The sequence below is a fragment of the Hyla sarda genome, unplaced genomic scaffold (genome assembly GCF_029499605.1).
Source record: "Hyla sarda isolate aHylSar1 unplaced genomic scaffold, aHylSar1.hap1 scaffold_2336, whole genome shotgun sequence".
Taxonomy (NCBI): Eukaryota; Metazoa; Chordata; class Amphibia; order Anura; family Hylidae; genus Hyla; species Hyla sarda.
In genome coordinates this window covers 1-19444 of record NW_026609018.1, presented here as the reverse complement: position 1 = coordinate 19444, position 19444 = coordinate 1, and the positions used below count along the sequence as shown (strand labels likewise).

Genomic DNA, 19444 nt, shown 5'->3' with positions numbered 1-19444 from the left:
ATATGTATTGGGCTTCAAATGCACCCATAAACAGGTTTGCATATGCAGGGGCTACCTTGGCCCCCATGGCGGTACCTTTCCATTGTTGGTACATCACCCCGTTATACATGAAGAAATTATTCTTCAAAATGAAACAGAGTCCCTCAATCAAAAAATTCCTTTGTGGGTCCTTTAGTTCATTGTCTTGTTGGAGGAAACTTTTGGCTGCGTTTAAACCAAGTTGATGGCTAATATTGGTATACAGGGACACAAAATCACAGGTAATCATAATGTAGGCTTGGTCCCAGGGTAAACTGGACAGGTGGGTAATGAGTTGAGATGAGTCACGTAAAAAACTGGGGAGGGTGATGACATATTTCTGAAGATACAAATCAATAAAGTGTGCTAGGTTACTGATGGGTGAGTTGGTACAAGCTATGATAGGTCTGCCGAGGGGGGATGGGTGAGAGATTTATGTATCTTAGGTAGAAAATAAAAGTATGGACGGTTATGATTGGGAACTGTGAGAAATTTATAGTCAGATTTTTTCAAGATGTTATTTTTGTGTGCTTTTAGAAAAATTGCTGATAGTTGCTTGAACATATCAGTAAAGGGTTAATTGGAAATGTGTAAATAAAATTCTTTATCTGATAATATTCTGAGTGATTTTTCATGATAATATTGGTAGTCCATCATCTTACTGTGAATAAACCCCGCCCACCTCGAACCCCATGTCTGCTGCATATCACTCCACTAACAGCCTCACCTGCCTTCTACTCTGCTATGCGCTGATGCGCATCCAAATTCATATATTCATGCTTCAGTAAGAATCCAGCAATCCCCCAGCCCGCACTGATGCACTCCTTACATACGCCACTGTATCAGTGCATTTAATAGGGCGCTGACAGGTAAAATACAAATCATCTTACTGTGCATAAACCCCGCCCACCTTGAACTCCGTGACTGCTGCATATCTCTCTACTAACAGCTCTCACCTGCTTTTCCACTGTGCTAGCTACAGCACTAGTGCAGCTTACTCCAAATAATAGTAAGGCTTTAAAGTAACAGTGATTATAATGACAAACAATAACCAATATCACACCCACTTTATCCTCAACATTCTAACTATGCAGTGTGTTAAAGTAAGCTTATACTTTAAAATTTTAAATTTTAAGTTTTTTAATTTTAAATGTGTTATGTAACAAATTTTTACACTTCTTTTTTGTCATTTCCCTAATTGATGTGCCCTTTGCAAAGACACCATGAGGGTATTTATTGTGCACTCTGTTATCCTCCTGTATGCACCTGTCTGACGAAGGGTCCATTCCGGACCGGAAACGCATTAAGTTTGTGCTAATAAATTATTCTCTTGGACAATAACTGAGTCCTGACTTATCTACTACATCTGATCAGCGCCTGAGAACTTGAATTTTACTTTTCCAAGCATACCGTTGACAGAAGAAGACAAAGGCCTGGAGCATCTGCCTTGTCCGCACCTAGTGTCCAGAGTACTGAACAGACCAAGATGAGGAACCTGGTTTTGGAAAGGTGTGACCTGAATGGAGCTTTTTACAAGGAATTTGTCAAAGGTGACCAAAAGTCTTGTGTTCGGTGGCTGATGAAAGTGCAAATGAAAGAATGGTGCACCATTGAAGTGGTGCAGATAAAATCTGCTGATGAAGGAAGCCAAGTGCCTCAAAACACCTGTTGGACGGAGTTGTTCAAAGAAAAGGAAAGGCAGTTGGACTCTGCCTTTTGAATACAAGTGTTCCTTCCCGGTGGTCTGAGCAGAGGGGGGGGGGGGGGGGGGGAAGATATGTGGCAGTGTGGAAAGGAAAGGGTGTATTTCCCTAGCTAACCCTGGAGAAACTTCCATCTGTGGCTTAATTAATGAGGTAGCAGAAAGGGGAAGGGTGTTTAAAAGGAAAAGAAACAGTAGTTGGGGCTCTCCCTGGGAAACAGTATGTCGCTGTAGGGGGAGACACTCGGGCCCTGTTGAGGAAGCACACAGCTGGAATCTGTGAGTGGCCCCAAGTGACAGTGTGAACTGTGATTAAAACAGGTTGCAGGGGCACATGTTTTATGCTGGCTGAGGGTAGCTCACTAGTTAGTAGTCAGGGCATGCTTACATGTGTAGTCAGTGACTAGACGGTCTAGGACTTTGGTTTGTTCCTGAGTCATGCTTTGTTTTACCTGCAAACTGTGTAAATAAAGCTGGCGAGGTGCCAGACTTGTATGCAGAATAGTTGTCTGGCGAGTTATTGCGAGGAAACGTGGCAAGTGACAAGGACGATCCCAGAGCTAATCCCCGAGATGTCACAATATCCATCCCCGATATATCTACCTCCATTATATATATATCCATCCCCGATGTATCTACCTCCAATATATATATATCCATCCCGATGTATCTACCTCCAATATATATTATATATATATATATATATATATCCATCCCGATGTATCTACCTCCACTATATATATCCATCCCGATATATCTACCTCCAATATATATCCATCCCGATATATCTACCTCCAATATATATATATCCATCCCCGATGTATCTACCTCCATTATATATGTATTAAGGCTAATTCATTAGCCTGCATTTGTGGGAGGGACGGGGATTCCCTGTAAGAACCCGCGGCATTACCTGTTCCTGACACCGCGAGTTCGTCACGTCCACATCAGAAGGGGGTGGTGTCACGTCAGCTGATCAGCTGACTGCACGTGTCAGCTGACCGGAAGTTCACGCTTGCCGGCAGGGTTCGGGTAAGTGGCCGTGGCTGATCGGGGGTAATTCTAGTTAGCTGTTCTTGGCCTCCAGAGGTAAGCTGGAGTTCGGGAAAACCCTTGGTTAGCCCGGCCCCCGGTTATTTCGTTATACGAGCTGCTCTGCTCTGCATATTACAGTAGGGGTTAATTATATGCCAGCACGCTCTCTAGCTGCTCCGCTCTGCATATTACAGTAGGGGGTTAATTATATGCCAGCACGCTCTCTAGCTGCTCTGTATATTACAGTAGGGGTTAATTATATACCAGCACGCTCTCTGGCTGCTCTGTATATTACAGTAGGGGTTAATTATACGCTGGTACGCTCTCTGGCGGCTCCGCTCTGCACATTACAGTAAGGGGTTCATTATATGCCGGCACACTTTCTGGCTGCTCCGCACTGCACATTACAGTAAGGGGTATTTATATGCCGGCACGCTCTCTGGCTGCTCTGCACAGAGAGGACAGGGGTTAATTATATGCCGGCACGCTTTCTGGCTGCTCCGCTCTGCACATTAGTTAGGGGTTAATTATATGCCGGCACGCTCTCTGGCTGTTCTGCTCTGCACATTATAGTAAGGGGTTATTTATATGCCGGCTCGCTTTCTGGCTGTTCCACTCTGCACATAACAGTTGGGGGTTAATTATATGCCGGCACACTTTCTGGCTGCTCCGCTATACACGTTGCAGGGGCTTTGTTACATACATGCAGCACATGCATGCCTACGTTATAAAAGTTTATGTGATTATATGTTCTCCTTACAGATAAAAATATAATAATAAAAGGGGGGTTTTCTTCTAGACATCAGATGATCGAGCACATCATACACGTACTTAGCTATTCGTATCAGGGTGTTCAGCTTTTATTATTTTTACGTATTGTTGTGTTTCATGTCTAGCATCCTTCTGCTTCCCATGTACAGATATAATCATGCGGAGCATATATAAAAAAAAAAATTGTGTTAAGATGTGTGTGTGTGTGTGTATATATATATATATATATATATATATATATATATATATATATTTGTGTACGTGTGTAAACATGCACAGGTGTGTGTAGCTTCTCCACCACAGTTCTCGGGTCATGCGGGCATTGGCACATAATTCAGTTGTTGTCTGATAGTGGCCTCGAGTTTAGTTAGTTGATTTGGCACGGGAAAGCTGGTTATGTTTCATTGACCCAACACAACTTGGGCATTACGTACGGTCACGCAAGATAAAAAAAATAAATAATAATTTCGAGGGTTAGTTGGGTACGGTTTGACCATGGCATAAATCATCTCACACGCATTTATGGTTTATATTACATTTTGTTAAGGTTTTCTACTTTTAATTACCGTATATACTCGAGTATAAGCCGACCCGAGTATAAGCCGAGACCCCTAATTTCAACCCAAAATCCCAGGAAAAGTTATTGACTCGAGTATAAGCCTAGGGTGGGAAATACCTCATCCCCCCCTGTCATCATCCAGACCCGTCATTAACATCCTCATCATCCCCTTGTCATCATCCCACACATCCCCCCTTCATCATCCCCTTGTCATCATCCCACACATCCCCTTATCATCCCACACATCCCCCCCTTCATCATCCCCTTGTCATCATCCCACACATCCCCTTATCATCCCACACATCCCCCCCTTCATTATCCCCTTGTCATCATCCCACACATCCCCTTATCCCACACATCCCCCCTTCATCATCCCCTTGTCATCATCCCACACATCCCCTTATCATCCCACACATCCCCCCTTCATCATCCCCTTGTCATCATCCCACACATCCCCTTATCATCCCACACATCCCCCCTTCATCATCCCCTTGTCATCATCCCACACATCCCCTTATCATCCCACACATCCCCCCTTCATCATCCCCTTGTAATCATCCCACACCCCCCCCCCCCATCATCCCCACCCCCCTTCATCATCCCCACACCCCCCCCCTTCATCATCCTCTTCTCATCATTCGCCCTCAGTGGTCTTCAACCTGCGGACCTCCAGAGGTTTCAAAACTACAACTCCCAGCAAGCCCGGGCAGCCATCGGCTGTCCGGGCTTGCTGGGAGTTGTAGTTTTGAAACCTCCGGAGGTCCGCAGGTTGAAGACCACTGCGGCCTTCAACATGCGGACCTCCAGAGGTTTCAAAACTACAACTCCCAGCAAGCCCGGGCAGCCATCGGCTGTCCGGGCTTGCTGGGAGTTGTAGTTTTGAAACCTCCGGAGGTCCGCAGGTTGAAGACCACTGCGGCCTTCAACATCATCCAGCCCCCTCTCACCCCCTTTAGTTCTGAGTACTCACCTCCGCTCGGCGCTGGTCCGGTCCTGCAGGGCTGTCCGGTGAGGAGGTGGTCCGGTGAGGAGGTGGTCCGGGCTGCTATCTTCACCGGGGGCGCCTCTTCTCCGCGCTTCCGGCCCGGAATAGAGCCGTTGCCTTGACAACGACGCATCTGCGTCGTTGTCAAGGCAACGTGACTATTCTGAGGCCGGGCCCGAAGCGCTTAGAAGAGGCCTCCCCGGTGAAGATAGCAGCCCGGAACCACTATCCCACCGGACGACCTCCTCACCGGACAGCCCTGCAGGACCGGACCAGCGCCGAGCGGAGGTGAGTACTCAGAACTAAAGGGGGTGAGAGGGGGCTGGATGATGTTGAAGGCCGCAGTGGTCTTCAACCTGCGGACCTCCGGAGGTTTCAAAACTACAACTCCCAGCAAGCCCGGACAGCCGATGGCTGCCCTGGCTTGCTGGGAGTTGTAGTTTTGAAACCTCTGGAAGTCCGCAGGTTGAAGACCACTGCGGGTGGGGGAGTTCACTCGAGTATAAGCTGAGGGGGGTGTTTTCAGCACGAAAAATCGTGCTGAAAAACTCGGCTTATACTCGAGTATATACGGTATGTGAAGTTTAGATGTATTTTCTTTAGGTACTATGGTCCCCGTTTAGGCTTTTTGACCGATCCTCCGGGTTGTGACAAACAACTTCGTCAGCAAGGTTGGTCAATGGTAGTTGGGGGGGGGGGGGTCACTCAGGGGTATGTTTATATATTGTCCTCACGCTCGTAGGATTTATACTGTACACACTTGCAGGATTTATACTGTACATACGCTCGTAGGATTTATACTGTTCACACGTTCGAGGTTTATACTGTACACATGCTCGCAAGATTTATACTGTACACACGTTCGCAGGTTTACAGTATTCACGCTCACAGGATTTATACTGTACATACGCTCGTAGGATTTATACAGTATACACGCTCGTAGGATTTATATTGTATACACGCTCGTATTTTTTATATTGTACTCACGCTCGCAGGATTTAAACTGTACATACGCTCGAAGTATTTATACAGTACATACGCTCGTAGGTTTTATACAGTATACACGCTCGTAGGTTTTATACAGTATACACGCTCGTAGGTTTTATACTGTACACACACGTAGGTTTTATACTGTACATAGGCTCAGAGGGTTTATACTGTACACTTGCTGGTAGTTATACTGTACACACGTTCTTAGGATTCATACTGTACACACGCTTGTAGGTTTCATGTCTGACATATGCTCATAGGAATTATTCTGTACATTACACACTCACGTTCATACGCTCATAGATTCATGTTGTTCTTATGCTTGTAATTTATATATGCTGGTGTTAATTATACTGTTCTTTCGCTTGTGTTATACGTTACATCTGCTTGTTACTTTGATACTGTGGATAAGTGTTTATTGCCATGGTAGCATTAACAGTGGGCTTTCGTTCATATAGTTTGTTTGTATATATACGCACACAGTTCATTTGGTCTATACGCTCTGGGTTTTATGCTAATGTCAGTTCATTTAGTTTTCACACGTTATAGTGTTTACAGTGCACTCTTGTAGATTCGTTGTAGTGTCTGCAGTGCATATAGTTGCATAGCATTGGGGCTCATGCGTTCCTCACTTTAGTATTTATACAGCTGTTACGGTCGGGGCGTCATACCTACCATGTCAGCAGGGGGTGGTACTCAGTTATTTACTGACACGTATTCAGAGCTACAGCCTCACGACCCATAGGTGGTTTATACCCTTTATACCTGCCACGCCTGCAGGGAGATACACTGCATAGTTGTTACTGATGCGTCTTCAGAACAACAATAACACTACACATAGGCAGTGTATACCCATTATACCTGCCACGTCTGCAAAAAAATAAAGGAAAATTCGCTTCAGATCAGTGCTTTCTAGTTATTGTACAGTAGGACAGGCATATGTATAAATTTATGTGTTGTATCATACATCAATGCTTCATGCAATCATATAGTTGTACTGGGCATATGTTTGGAAAAGTTGCGCTGTGCATCTGCTCATATAGTTAAGTGCATATGCTCGCTCATACAGTTTATTCTAGCCATACGTTCAGTTTGTTCGATGCACGCGCTTACCTTTTGTACATACACCTATATAGTGGGTTGTTTGAGCATGCGGTCGTGGCGTTAGTGAGGTACATATGGCCTTGATGGTTATGCCGGCCCACGTTCATATTGTCATGGTCTGCATATGGGTCAAGGAGTCATGCTAGACATACATTTTGGTTGTTCATATTCGGTATACATTCATAGGTTTATTAGGTACATACGTTTCATGATGTTTTGCTGTGCTATGTTATGGTGTTTAGACCTTACACCCATGTCGTTGACACTACGCAAGTTTTTATGGCATTTGGCGAATCTGGTCACGGATTATCCGGTGGGTCACCATTTTTATAAACATTGAGTTGTGCATACCAGAATAGCTGGGGTTCGGTTTATTACTTGCCAAGTCGACAGGTCTAGTATGGTTACGACCGGTTTCAGCTTTTAAATTCGGCTAGACCAGTCACGTTTCCAGGTCAGCCTGGATACAACCTGACACGACTTCAGGTTGGCGACAATGTCATCATATACGTTGTGTTAGTCAGCTGTTTGGTTATGCACAGGGACAGCTTTACTGTTCCATTGTATATTGACACGTCTATAGGTCGATCATGGTTACAACCTTAAACATTAGGTTTACGTCGATACTAGTAGTCATACATGCAGTCCGGATGCAACCTGACACGACTTCAGGTTGGCGACAACGTCTTTGTATACGTTGTGTTTATTCAGCAGTTGGGTTATGTTACAGGGATAGTTTATATTTCCATTGTTAATTGCTATGTCTATAGGTCTATCATGGTTACAACCTGTTTTGGTTCAGGTTGACTGTCATACTATTAGTTACAGATTTGGTTGAATCCTTTTTTCTGCCTGTCACATCTACAGGTCGGTTCAGTTACAACCTGACACGACTTCAGGATGGCGGCAAAGTCATTATGTGTCCATGAGCATTTGGGTTGTGCTTAAAGGGACATAGCTTGGTTCTGGTTGGTTGGGTTTGTTTGTCTCGGCTTAGATTGACGATGATAGTAATCACATGTTGGTTGAGTTTCATCGTCACGTTTGCTGCATAAGTGGTTTCATTGCCGGTCACATCCACAGGTTGGTTATAGTGATAACCTCACACAGGTTTAGGTTGGCGACTAGGTAGTCATTTGTGTATACACGTTGTTAGCACTTGGAGTTGTGCTTACAGGCATAGGGTTGTTCTTTGAGACTTTTCACGTCTACAGCTCACAGTGAACTTCCAACACGCAGCCTGTAATACTTACACTATATTTTACATTAGAGACCCAGAGGATGTCTCACACGCCATTTTATTCCTATTTTTGCATTAATCGGGTTTTGCCACTCTTCTTTGATAGTATTATGCTAGAGGCAAAGTATATCTGTCAGGTATCCAGCATAATATCACGTTGTCTTGCTCTGACAGGGCGTCATTGTTTGCATCCCATGCCATCAAATCTGCCTGAAGAGTGCGCAAGAGGGAGGTTCGCAAGCCCTCTTGCCGTCAGCCTGGCAGCTGGCTTAGTTAGTTGGTTAGCTGGTGCTTTAGGTAATTCCCCATTAGAATATCAGGACAGCTTAATGTTAGAAGCTGCACTGTTCTTGAGTTGTTGGGGTTTCCTAAGGTTTAGGGGAATTACATGTAGGTGCAGAACTGTAGTTACATTAACTTCATTAGGATGCAGGTTTTTTTTGCATGGAAATTGTATAGCAGAAGAAGGTCATTGTCCGGTCAGGTTGTCATCATACGGCATTTCCCCAAGTCCCATGAGTGATGCTCAGCTCGAATTAACAATCTTTGCTTCCGCACGTTTAGGAGCCAGCGGGATCAGCCGCTGCTATTGTTTAGGGGGGCGGCACTCACTACTACGTTGTTTGTCAAACATGTATGTATTCTTGTCAAATCCTTTTGTAGTGATCCATACATTATATCCAGTCATTTTCTAAGCATTGGGGCTGCCTCACAAACGTCACATCATGGTGGGCCAGCATATGTGGTTAGGAAATATGGGTGCTGGGAATTCAGTGCTAGGTGCACTGTACCCCCATTCCATAGTCAGTATTGCACAATGCATTTCAGTCATTGGTCACATGGTTATTATGCATGTAAATAGCGCTTTGTTCTGATTCTGGGTTTTTGCCCTCTATTTTTCAGGTGTACTCCTACGCGGCAGTATATCGCACAACTCTAACTGCCTAGATAAGTTACAGGATTTAGTATGGAATAGGAGCTTAGAAAGAGGTTCAGTTAGGTAGGCTCGCTATACGAATGAGCACCGACCACAAATAAATATTATATATATATATATATATATATATATATATATACACACACACATATACATATATATATATATATATATATATATATATATATATATATATATATATACACACACACACACACACACACACACACACACACACACACACACACACATACATATATATACATACACACACATCCCCGATGTATCTACCTCCAAAATATTACATATATATATCTATCTCTCTCTATCTCCATTCCCGATGTATATCTACCTCCATTATATATATACATCCCCGATGTATCTTCCTCCATTATATAACCAAAGTAGATGTGGAGCAGCACAACCAAAAAAGGAAAAAAGAAAACTTATGGGTGCCAGCAATTCGTTGTCCCAGGTAACGGGTCAAAAAGGTAAACCGCAAGAAAAAAATTGCAGCACTCCAAATTCAAATGCAAAAAAGTGTTGGATTTATTAGCCTGGCGGCATAGCAATGTTTTGGCTGCCCACTTGCAGCCTCTCTCAAGCTTCGAAGCTTGAGAAAGGCTGCAAGTGGGCAGCCGGAATGTCGCTATTCTGCCAGGCTAATAAATCCAACACTTTTTTGCATTTGAATTTGGAGTGCTGCAATTTTTTCTTGCAGTGTACCTCCAATATATATATATTATATATATATATATATATATATATATATATATATATATCTATCCCTGATGTATCTACCTTTATGATCTCTTCTGTCGTCCGTTCTACAGACTTCAGCCTCTGGAGCACTCGCTCTTCTCGTGCGGACAGCTGAGTTTCCTGCTTCTCTAAATCCTTTATTTCTTCTTCCAGCCTGAAATGAGAAGAATCCACAGTCAACCTCTATGCTTTTCATCTCTATGTATTGTTGTATTTTCATGTTTCCTGCTGTAAAATTACCAACATAACATTAGTGCTTCGGGGGATGGGCATGCCAGTCAGCATCAAACAGGGGGGCTCAGCACTGTACAGGGGCTTTGTGGTCCGAATCATGTGGGGGCTCCGCGGTCGGCATCATGCAGTCGGTATCATACAGGGGCATCATATGGTCGGTATCATGTGGGGCTCTGCGGTCGGCATCATGCAGTCTGTATCATACGGGGGGCTCTGCGGTCGGCTTCATGTGGTCAGTATCATATGGGGGCTCCGCGGTCGGTATCATGCGGTCGGTATCATACGGGGGCTCCGCGGTCGGTATCATGCGGTCGGTATCATACGGGGGCTCCGCGGTCGGTATCATGCGGTCGGTATCATGCGGGGGCTCCGCGGTCAGCATCATGCGGTCGGTATCATGCAGGGGCTCCGCGGTTGGCATCACATGGTCGGTATCATGCGTGGGGCTCCACGGTCGGCATCACGCAGGGGCTTGTGTTAGGCCCTTGTTGCCTTGAAGTGTTGGGGACCTGGGTTCCAATCTAACATCTTCCTGACACTTATGTTCTTCCCCAGTTCTCATGATTTTCCTCCCATATTCCAGAACTTCTTGATACATTAATGGGAGAGAGATCGACAATCTCTGTACAATGCTGCAGAATGTTGGTGCTATGTAAATAAATACATAATAATCTTCTCATCAGACTTGTACAGGGTTAATATTACTGAAGGTTCAATATTTATTGGGAAAACAACCGGGAGCGAATCCCAACAAGACCGGACAGAGCTGGTGAGTAATGACATTGTATGGGATGGGCGCAGCTCATTGTAAATATAACCGAGGTTACTGAGATGGATCCCGCACCCCGGAGTCTATAGACAAAAGATATCGCAGTCCTCTAGGTTATAAGAGTGAAATTAGTGGAGAAAAATATGTGATATTAGGAAGCAGGTATATAGGTAATGGTATATAGTAAGTACATTGGCTGTTATTCTATGTAAATAAGTAACATAAATGGATAGAACATAAATACATTTATAAAGATATTGGGGAACGAGGTGAAGTAGTCACAACCAATACATAGAATAATGTGTATAAAATACAATCCTAAAACAATAAGAATATATAAAATGCTGCTTGTATAGAATGAGCTGAGATCTAGAATATAACGGCCCTGGAGCGGTATCGGCCTTTTGTATGATACGGCTTGAACAGTACATTTAGGGCATGCTGGGATTTGTAGTCTCCGTGGGTAAAGTCTTTAATAAATATCCATATATAACATTTATCCACTTAATATAATTGTGGGAGTTATAGTAGATAACAAATGTGGGCAGTGACTGTTATTGCCGGTATTTGTAGGGCATGCTGGGATTTATAGTCCCCACAAGTGAGATCGGTGATGGTATAGCAACAGTTAATGTCCGTTGTGCACCACTGGCAGGATCCTCCGTTATCTGCGAACAAAAAGACTGAAAATCCAAGGGTAAAAACAAGAGATCTCCCCCGCTCCTGTGTGAGTCCTCTCCCCGCAATGTGACTGTCCCTCGCTAGTTCGTGCACGTGGCACTCGCTGGTAGGAGGTACAGGGAGATCTGGAAGGTAGAAATGGACTGCATCGCTTCCTGGAGATTAGTGATCTGCGTCGCTTTGTTGGTAGAATTGCGGAATGTGCCGCTCCAATAAGGTAGAATGATAGGAGATGGGCCGGGTAGTGTCCTTGTGGATGTTGGTGATTTTACTCACCAGATGTAGGAAAGACAGAACTGAAATACTAATAGTAGTAAAAGGCAGAAATGAAGGTTTAAAATCCATGAATTGGCTGGACGCGTTTCAGGATATACATTTCTACAGTAGCCTATGTGGAATACAAGATAATGATAGTCTTGTTCCTTTATGCATAGAATTTATAGCCGTAGAGTGGATGTGATTGGTTACGCCATTTTGTAGGCAGGGGAATGACAACCAGCATGCCCGGCAACCAGCGTGCCTGACCATAGCAACAGGAGGGCAATACCATAGCAACACGAGGGCAATACCATACATAGGCTGAGAACATGCAGATGGATGCAATGTAAAGGATTAAGATAGATCAAACGAACCATCATGTATGCCGTCAGGAGCACAGTACTACCTACCCCTATGTACGTTTCACAATGGCTTCCTCAGGGGGCGTGTCTAATCCCACAAACAGGTGAGTATATAAACAATAAACCAATCCTGAACTCATAAGGAAAGATTGGCGCGTCCATAAGCCACTGATCTATAAGATGCTGCCCCCACTGAGTCGTGCTGACCTCCGATTGTGGTCCGGACCTAAATAGCCCAAATGAACGGTGTGTGACGTCACAGAAAACCACGCGGCTGGGGTGTGTCCTACATAATAAGTACACAGGACATCCGGTCAGCTAACAGAGGCGGTAGCCAGCGCAGTGCACACGACATAGCGACGATCATGTGACAATCATGTGTCATCTGGCTTGGCCGGGGTGTTTAGATACAGGACTAGGGCTGAAAACCAAACTCAGAAGAAATCTCTGCTCCTCTGGAGGTGTCTCCTGCCTGAAGCGAGAAGCCGCACCCCACAGGACGTGTTTATTTATTGTATCGCTCTCCACCAACGCCCAGGACTCAGGAATAATGGTGATGGTTATTGCTGCTGTCGGCTTTTATGTGTCTTCAAACAATAAGTTTCCTGGGATCCGTCCTGCATGTGATGCTCCACCATTCTGGTTGCTTTAGGGGACACACTAGACCGCCAATACAATATTTGGGGAGGGTCTGAAAGGTGATGTGTCCTTGCGGAGATCACCAGCTCAGAGGGGCCATGTGTCCTTGTGGAGACCACCAGCTCTGAGGGGCCTTGTGGAGACCGCCAGCTCTGAAGGGCCATGTGTCCTTGTGGTGACCACCAGCTCTGCGGGCCGATGTGTCCTTGTGGAGACCACCAGCTCTGAGGGGCGATGTGGAGACCACCAGCTCTGTGGGGCGATGTGTCCTTGTGGAGACCACCAGCTCTGAGGGGCAATGTGTCCTTGTGGAGACCACCAGCTCTGAGGGGCAATGTGTCCTTGTGGAGACACCAGCTCTGAGGGGTGGTGTCCTTGTGGAGACCACCAGTTCTGCAGGGCCATGTGGAGACCACCAGTTCTGCAGGGCCATGTGGAGACCACCAGTTCTGCAGGGCCATGTGGAGACCACCAGTTCTGCAGGGCCATGTGGAGACCACCAGTTCTGCAGGGCCATGTGGAGACCACCAGTTCTGCAGGGCCATGTGGAGACCACCAGTTCTGCAGGGCCATGTGGAGACCACCAGTTCTGCAGGGCCATGTGGAGACCACCAGTTCTGCAGGGCCATGTGGAGACCACCAGTTCTGCAGGGCCATGTGGAGACCACCAGTTCTGCAGGGCCATGTGGAGACCACCAGCCTATGATACGGAATCTATAGAAACAGAAGATGATTAATGTCCTGAATCTTTTCAGAGCCCAAACCTTGGCATTTATTGTGGGTTCTCTGTGTAAATATGACGCGGTTATTTATGCCGGTGCTGAAGACTCCACCACCCACCAGAGGCCTCCAGGACTGAGCCGTCACACAGAACCTTCAATAAGATAATCACCGGATCACCAGGAGTAATCTCTATAGACTATGGCATTGTGCCACTTATCTAGCTCTTCATGAGGAATTAATAGTATTAGTCACCAGACGGTGTCATCATCACCGTCGTCGCCGTCACCATCATCACTGTCGTCGTCACCACCACCATCATCATCACTGTCGTCGTCGTCGTCACCACCACCATCATCATCATCATCATCATCACCGTCGTCGTCACCACCACCACCATCATCATCATCATCATCATCACCGTCACCACCACCACCATAGTCGTCGCCACCATCATCATCACCTCCATCTACCATCTACACCACCACCACCATTATCATCATCATCCTCTCCTCCATCTCCATCATCATCTCCATCATCGCCATCACCTCCATCTCCATCATCCTCATCATCATCATCATTAGGCAGGATGGGGAGCAGGTAGGATACTTAGCATTATAAAACTATTAATGGATGATAAACAGCTGTGCCACCCTCTAGTTGGTGCAAAACTACAACTCCCAGCATGCCCTGAAGACAAAGTGAGACTCAGGACTGTAACTGCTGTACAGAGGCTTATAGACACTAAGTTGTGAAGAGTCCTCAGATGGTGCAGCCCCATGTAAGGGGACAGGACTGCTGTGTACAGACATGGGGCCCCTGTACCCGCCCCCCCCCCCCTGTGCTGTCTGTCGCCCTTATGACCTCCTGACCTATGAGCCCGTCACCTCCCTTCTCTATAGATGACATTTCCATATATATTATCTCCTGTGACCTTTATACTGTGAGAGAGATGGCGAGATAACACCCGACTGGCAAGAACCGCAATGAACTGTGACTATTAACCATTTACTGCTCATGGGCATAACCAGCAACAGAGCAAAGAGCAGCAGAAAAAGTATCTGCCCCCTCAGGGTTAACAGGTCGTCCTTCTTAGGATTTTTATCTTCCTCCAGACCAGATGCCATTTCTCCATTAGATAACAGCCCTGACGCCATCAACGACAGCCACCAAAATATTAGGATGAGTCATATAGGACCCTGAGGAGTGAGACCCCCACCCATCTAAAATACCAGGAACACCATCACATTCTACAGCCTGGAGACCACCAAGTATCAAAGGTCCTGTGCACAATACCATTCTGAGACCACCACGTGTCATAGGTCCTGTAAACACGATATCATTCTCAGACCACCACGTGTCATAGGTCCTGTAAACACGATATCATTCTCAGACCACCACGTGTCATAGGTCCTGTGCACAATACCATTCTGAGACCACCACATGTCATAGGTCCTGTGCACAATACCATTCTGAGACCACCATGTGTCATAGGTCCTGTACACACGATACCATTCTGAGACCACCACGTGTCATAGGTCCTGTACACACGATACCATTCTGAGACCACCACGTGTCATAGGTCCTGTGCACACAATATCATTCTGAGACCACCACATGTCATAGGTCCTGTGCATGATACCATTCTCAAACCACCACGTGGCATAGGTCCTGTACACACGATACCATTCTCAGACCACCACGTGTCATAGGTCCTGTACATACGATACCATTCTGAGACCACCACGTGTCATAGGTCCTGTGCACACAATATCATTCTGAGACCACCACATGTCAAAGGTCCGGTGCACACGATACCATTCTGAGACCACCATGTGTCATAGACCCTGTGCACACAATACCATTCTGAGACCACCACATGTCATAGGTCCTGTGCACAATATCATTCTGAGACCACCACATGTCATAGGTCCTGTGCATGATACCATTCTGAGACCACCACGGGTCATAGGTCCTGTACACACGATACCATTCTGAGACCACCACGTCATAGGTCCTGTGCACACGATACCATTCTGAGACCACCATGTGTCATAGATCCTGTGCACAATATCATTCTGAGACCACCACATGTCATAGGCCCTGTGCATGATACCATTCTGAGACCACCACGGGTCATAGGTCCTGTGCATGATACCATTCTGAGACCACCACTGCCCTCTTCACTAGCGCCGTCCCTGACCAGTCACTTGGTCTCTCAGGTGTGGTGCTCGGACTCCTGCCGCCTTTTAATCCAGATATAAGTAGAGATGCGGCACTCACCTTGGCTCGATCAGTGGTACAGTGCCACGTTTCACTCACAATGAGACTTTTTTTTCAAGCAGCTCTTGTATCCTGGTGTCTGGTGCTGATCAATAATTTTACTATAGAATTGTCCCTGGGGTGACTTCGCCCAGTCCAGTCATCTCCCATCTACACCCATCCCCCCCAGTCCAGTCATCTCCCATCTACACCCATCCCCCCCCCAGTCCAGTCATCTCCCATCTACACCCATCCCCCCCCAGTCCAGTGATCTCCCATCTACACCCATCCCCCAGTCCAGTCATCTCCCATCTACACCCATCCCCCAGTCCAGTCATTTCCCACCTACACCCATCCCCCCGCAGTCCAGTCATTTCCCATCTACACCCATCCCCCCCAGTCCAGTCATTTCCCATCTACACCCATCCCCCCAGTCCAGTCATTTCCCATCTACACCCATCCCCCCCCAGTCCAGTCATCTCCCATCTACACCCATCCCCCCCCAGTCCAGTCATCTCCCATCTACACCCATCCCCCAGTCCAGTCATCTCCCATCTACACCCATCCCCCAGTCCAGTCATTTCCCACCTACACCCATCCCCCCGCAGTCCAGTCATTTCCCACCTACACCCATCCCCCCCAGTCCAGTCATTTCCCATCTACACCCATCCCCCCAGTCCAGTCATTTCCCATCTACACCCATCCCCGCCAGTCCAGTCATTTCCCACCTACACCCATCCCCCCCAGTCCAGACATCTCCCACCTACACCCATCCCCCCAGTCCAGACATCTCCCACCTACACCCATCCCCCCCCCCCCAGACCAGACATCTCCCACCTACACCCATCCCCCCAGTCCAGACATCTCCCACCTACACCCATCCCCCCCCCCAGACCAGACATCTCCCACCTACACCCATCCCCCCCCCAGACATCTCCCACCTACACCCACCCATCCCCCCCAGTCCAGTCATCTCCCATCTACACCCATCCCCCCCCAGTCCAGTCATCTCCCATCTACACCCATCCCCCCCCCAGTCCAGTCATCTCCCATCTACACCCATCCCCCCCCAGTCCAGTCATCTCCCATCTACACCCATCCCCCCCCAGTCCAGTCATCTCCCATCTACACCCATCCCCCCCCAGTCCAGTCATCTCCCATCTACACCCATCCCCCCCCCCAGTCCAGTCATCTCCCATCTACACCCATCCCCCCCCCAGTCCAGTCATCTCCCATCTACACCCATCCCCCCCCCCAGTCCAGTCATCTCCCATCTACACCCATCCCCCCCCCAGTCCAGTCATCTCCCATCTACACCCATCCCCCCCCAGTCCAGTCATCTCCCATCTACACCCATCCCCCCCCCAGTCCAGTCATCTCCCATCTACACCCATCCCCCCCCCAGTCCAGTCATCTCCCATCTACACCCATCCCCCCCCAGTCCAGTCATCTCCCATCTACACCCATCCCCCCCCAGTCCAGTCATCTCCCATCTACACCCATCCCCCCCCCAGACCAGTCATCTCCCATCTACACCCATCCCCCCCCCAGTCCAGTCATCTCCCATCTACACCCATCCCCCCCCAGTCCAGTCATCTCCCATCTACACCCATCCCCCCCCCCAGTCCAGTCATCTCCCATCTACACCCATCCCCCCCCAGTCCAGTCATCTCCCATCTACACCCATCCCCCCCCAGTCCAGTCATCTCCCATCTACACCCATCCCCCCCAGTCCAGTCATCTCCCATCTACACCCATCCCCCCCCCAGACCAGTCATCTCCCATCTACACCCATCCCCCCCCCAGTCCAGTCATCTCCCATCTACACCCATCCCCCCCCCAGTCCAGTCATCTCCCATCTACACCCATCCCCCCCCAGTCCAGTCATCTCCCATCTACACCCATCCCCCCCCAGTCCAGTCATCTCCCATCTACACCCATCCCCCCCCAGACCAGTCATCTCCCATCTACACCCATCCCCCCCCAGTCCAGTCATCTCCCATCTACACCCATCCCCCCCCAGTCCAGTCATCTCCCATCTACACCCATGCCCCCCAGTCCAGTCATCTCCCATCTACACCCATCCCCCCAGTGCAGTCATCTCCCATCTACACCCATCCCCCCCAGTCCAGTCATCTCCCATCTACACCCATCCCCCCCCAGTCCAGTCATCTCCCATCTACACCCATCCCCCCAGTCCAGTCATCTCCCATCTACACCCATCCCCCCAGTCCAGTCATCTCCGATCCATAAAACTTGGGAAATGATTGTCTCATTCCTGAAGTGAAGCAGAAGGTGGTCCGGATGTGATGTAACGTTTTAGGGGTCCGCCCCCTACTCATGTATAACCCAGAGATCCATCACATCCACGTTATCACCAGATTATTTCTCAACCACAACGAGACGTAATAAGCCGAAGCCTCAAAGAGATGGAAATGTCTGACGTAATATACGTCTCTTATCTGCGGTCTCATCTAGACAGTTAGATCATTTACTGAACGTCTCGTCCCGTCCCATCCCGTCCTCCCAATCCTGTCATGATCCGACTCTCCGGGGTTCCTGAATAGCAAATTTATGGGGGGTGTAATGACACATTCATGGGGGGGGGTGCAATGACACATTCATGGGGGGGGGGGTGCAATGACACATTCTGGGGGGGGGGGTGCAATGACACATTCATGGGGGTGCAATGACACATTCATGGGGGTGCAATGACACATTCATGGGGGTGCAATGACACATTCATGGGGGTGCAATGACACATTCATGGGGGTGTAATGATACATTTATGGGGGTGTAATGATACATTTATGGGGTGTAATGATACATTTATGGGGGTGTAATGACACATTTATGGGGGTGTAATGACACATTTATGGGGGTGTAATGACACATTTATGGGGGTGTAATGATACATTTATGGGGGTGTAATGATACATTTATGGGGGTGTAATGACACATTTATGGGGGTGTAATGACACATTTATGGGGGTGTAATGACACATTTATGGGGGTGTAATGATACATTTATGGGGGTGTAATGATACATTTATGGGGGTGTAATGACACATTTATGGGGGTGTAATGACACATTTATGGGGGTGTAATGATACATTTATGGGGGTGTAATGACACATTTATGGGGGTGTAATGACACATTTATGGGGGTGTAATGACACATTTATGGGGGTGTAATGACACATTTATGGGGGTGTAATGACACATTTATGGGGGTGTAATGACACATTTATGGGGGTGTAATGACACATTTATGGGGGTGTAATGACATTCTGTATCCCCTGAAGGAAATTCTACAAGATGGTGAAGATAAGACGACCCCATTGTAATTCTGTAACACTAAGACCCCGATGGGGCGCGACCTCCATTGACCCCGATCTCTCTCTATTATGTTTATA

The 19444-nt window shown here is 47.3% G+C and overlaps 1 protein-coding gene across 1 annotated transcript in view; it reads right to left on the bottom strand.

Moving 5' to 3' along the window:
- The window catches only part of PALMD (palmdelphin), a gene marked incomplete at its 5' end in the record, with an annotated part of 33643 nt that extends 23386 nt beyond the window's left edge, over positions 1-10257 (bottom strand). The window contains 1 exon segment of the mRNA XM_056553070.1: positions 10143-10257. Coding sequence (XP_056409045.1) covers positions 10143-10257 — 115 coding nt within the window.
- Positions 10258-19444: the final 9187 nt, after the last annotated feature.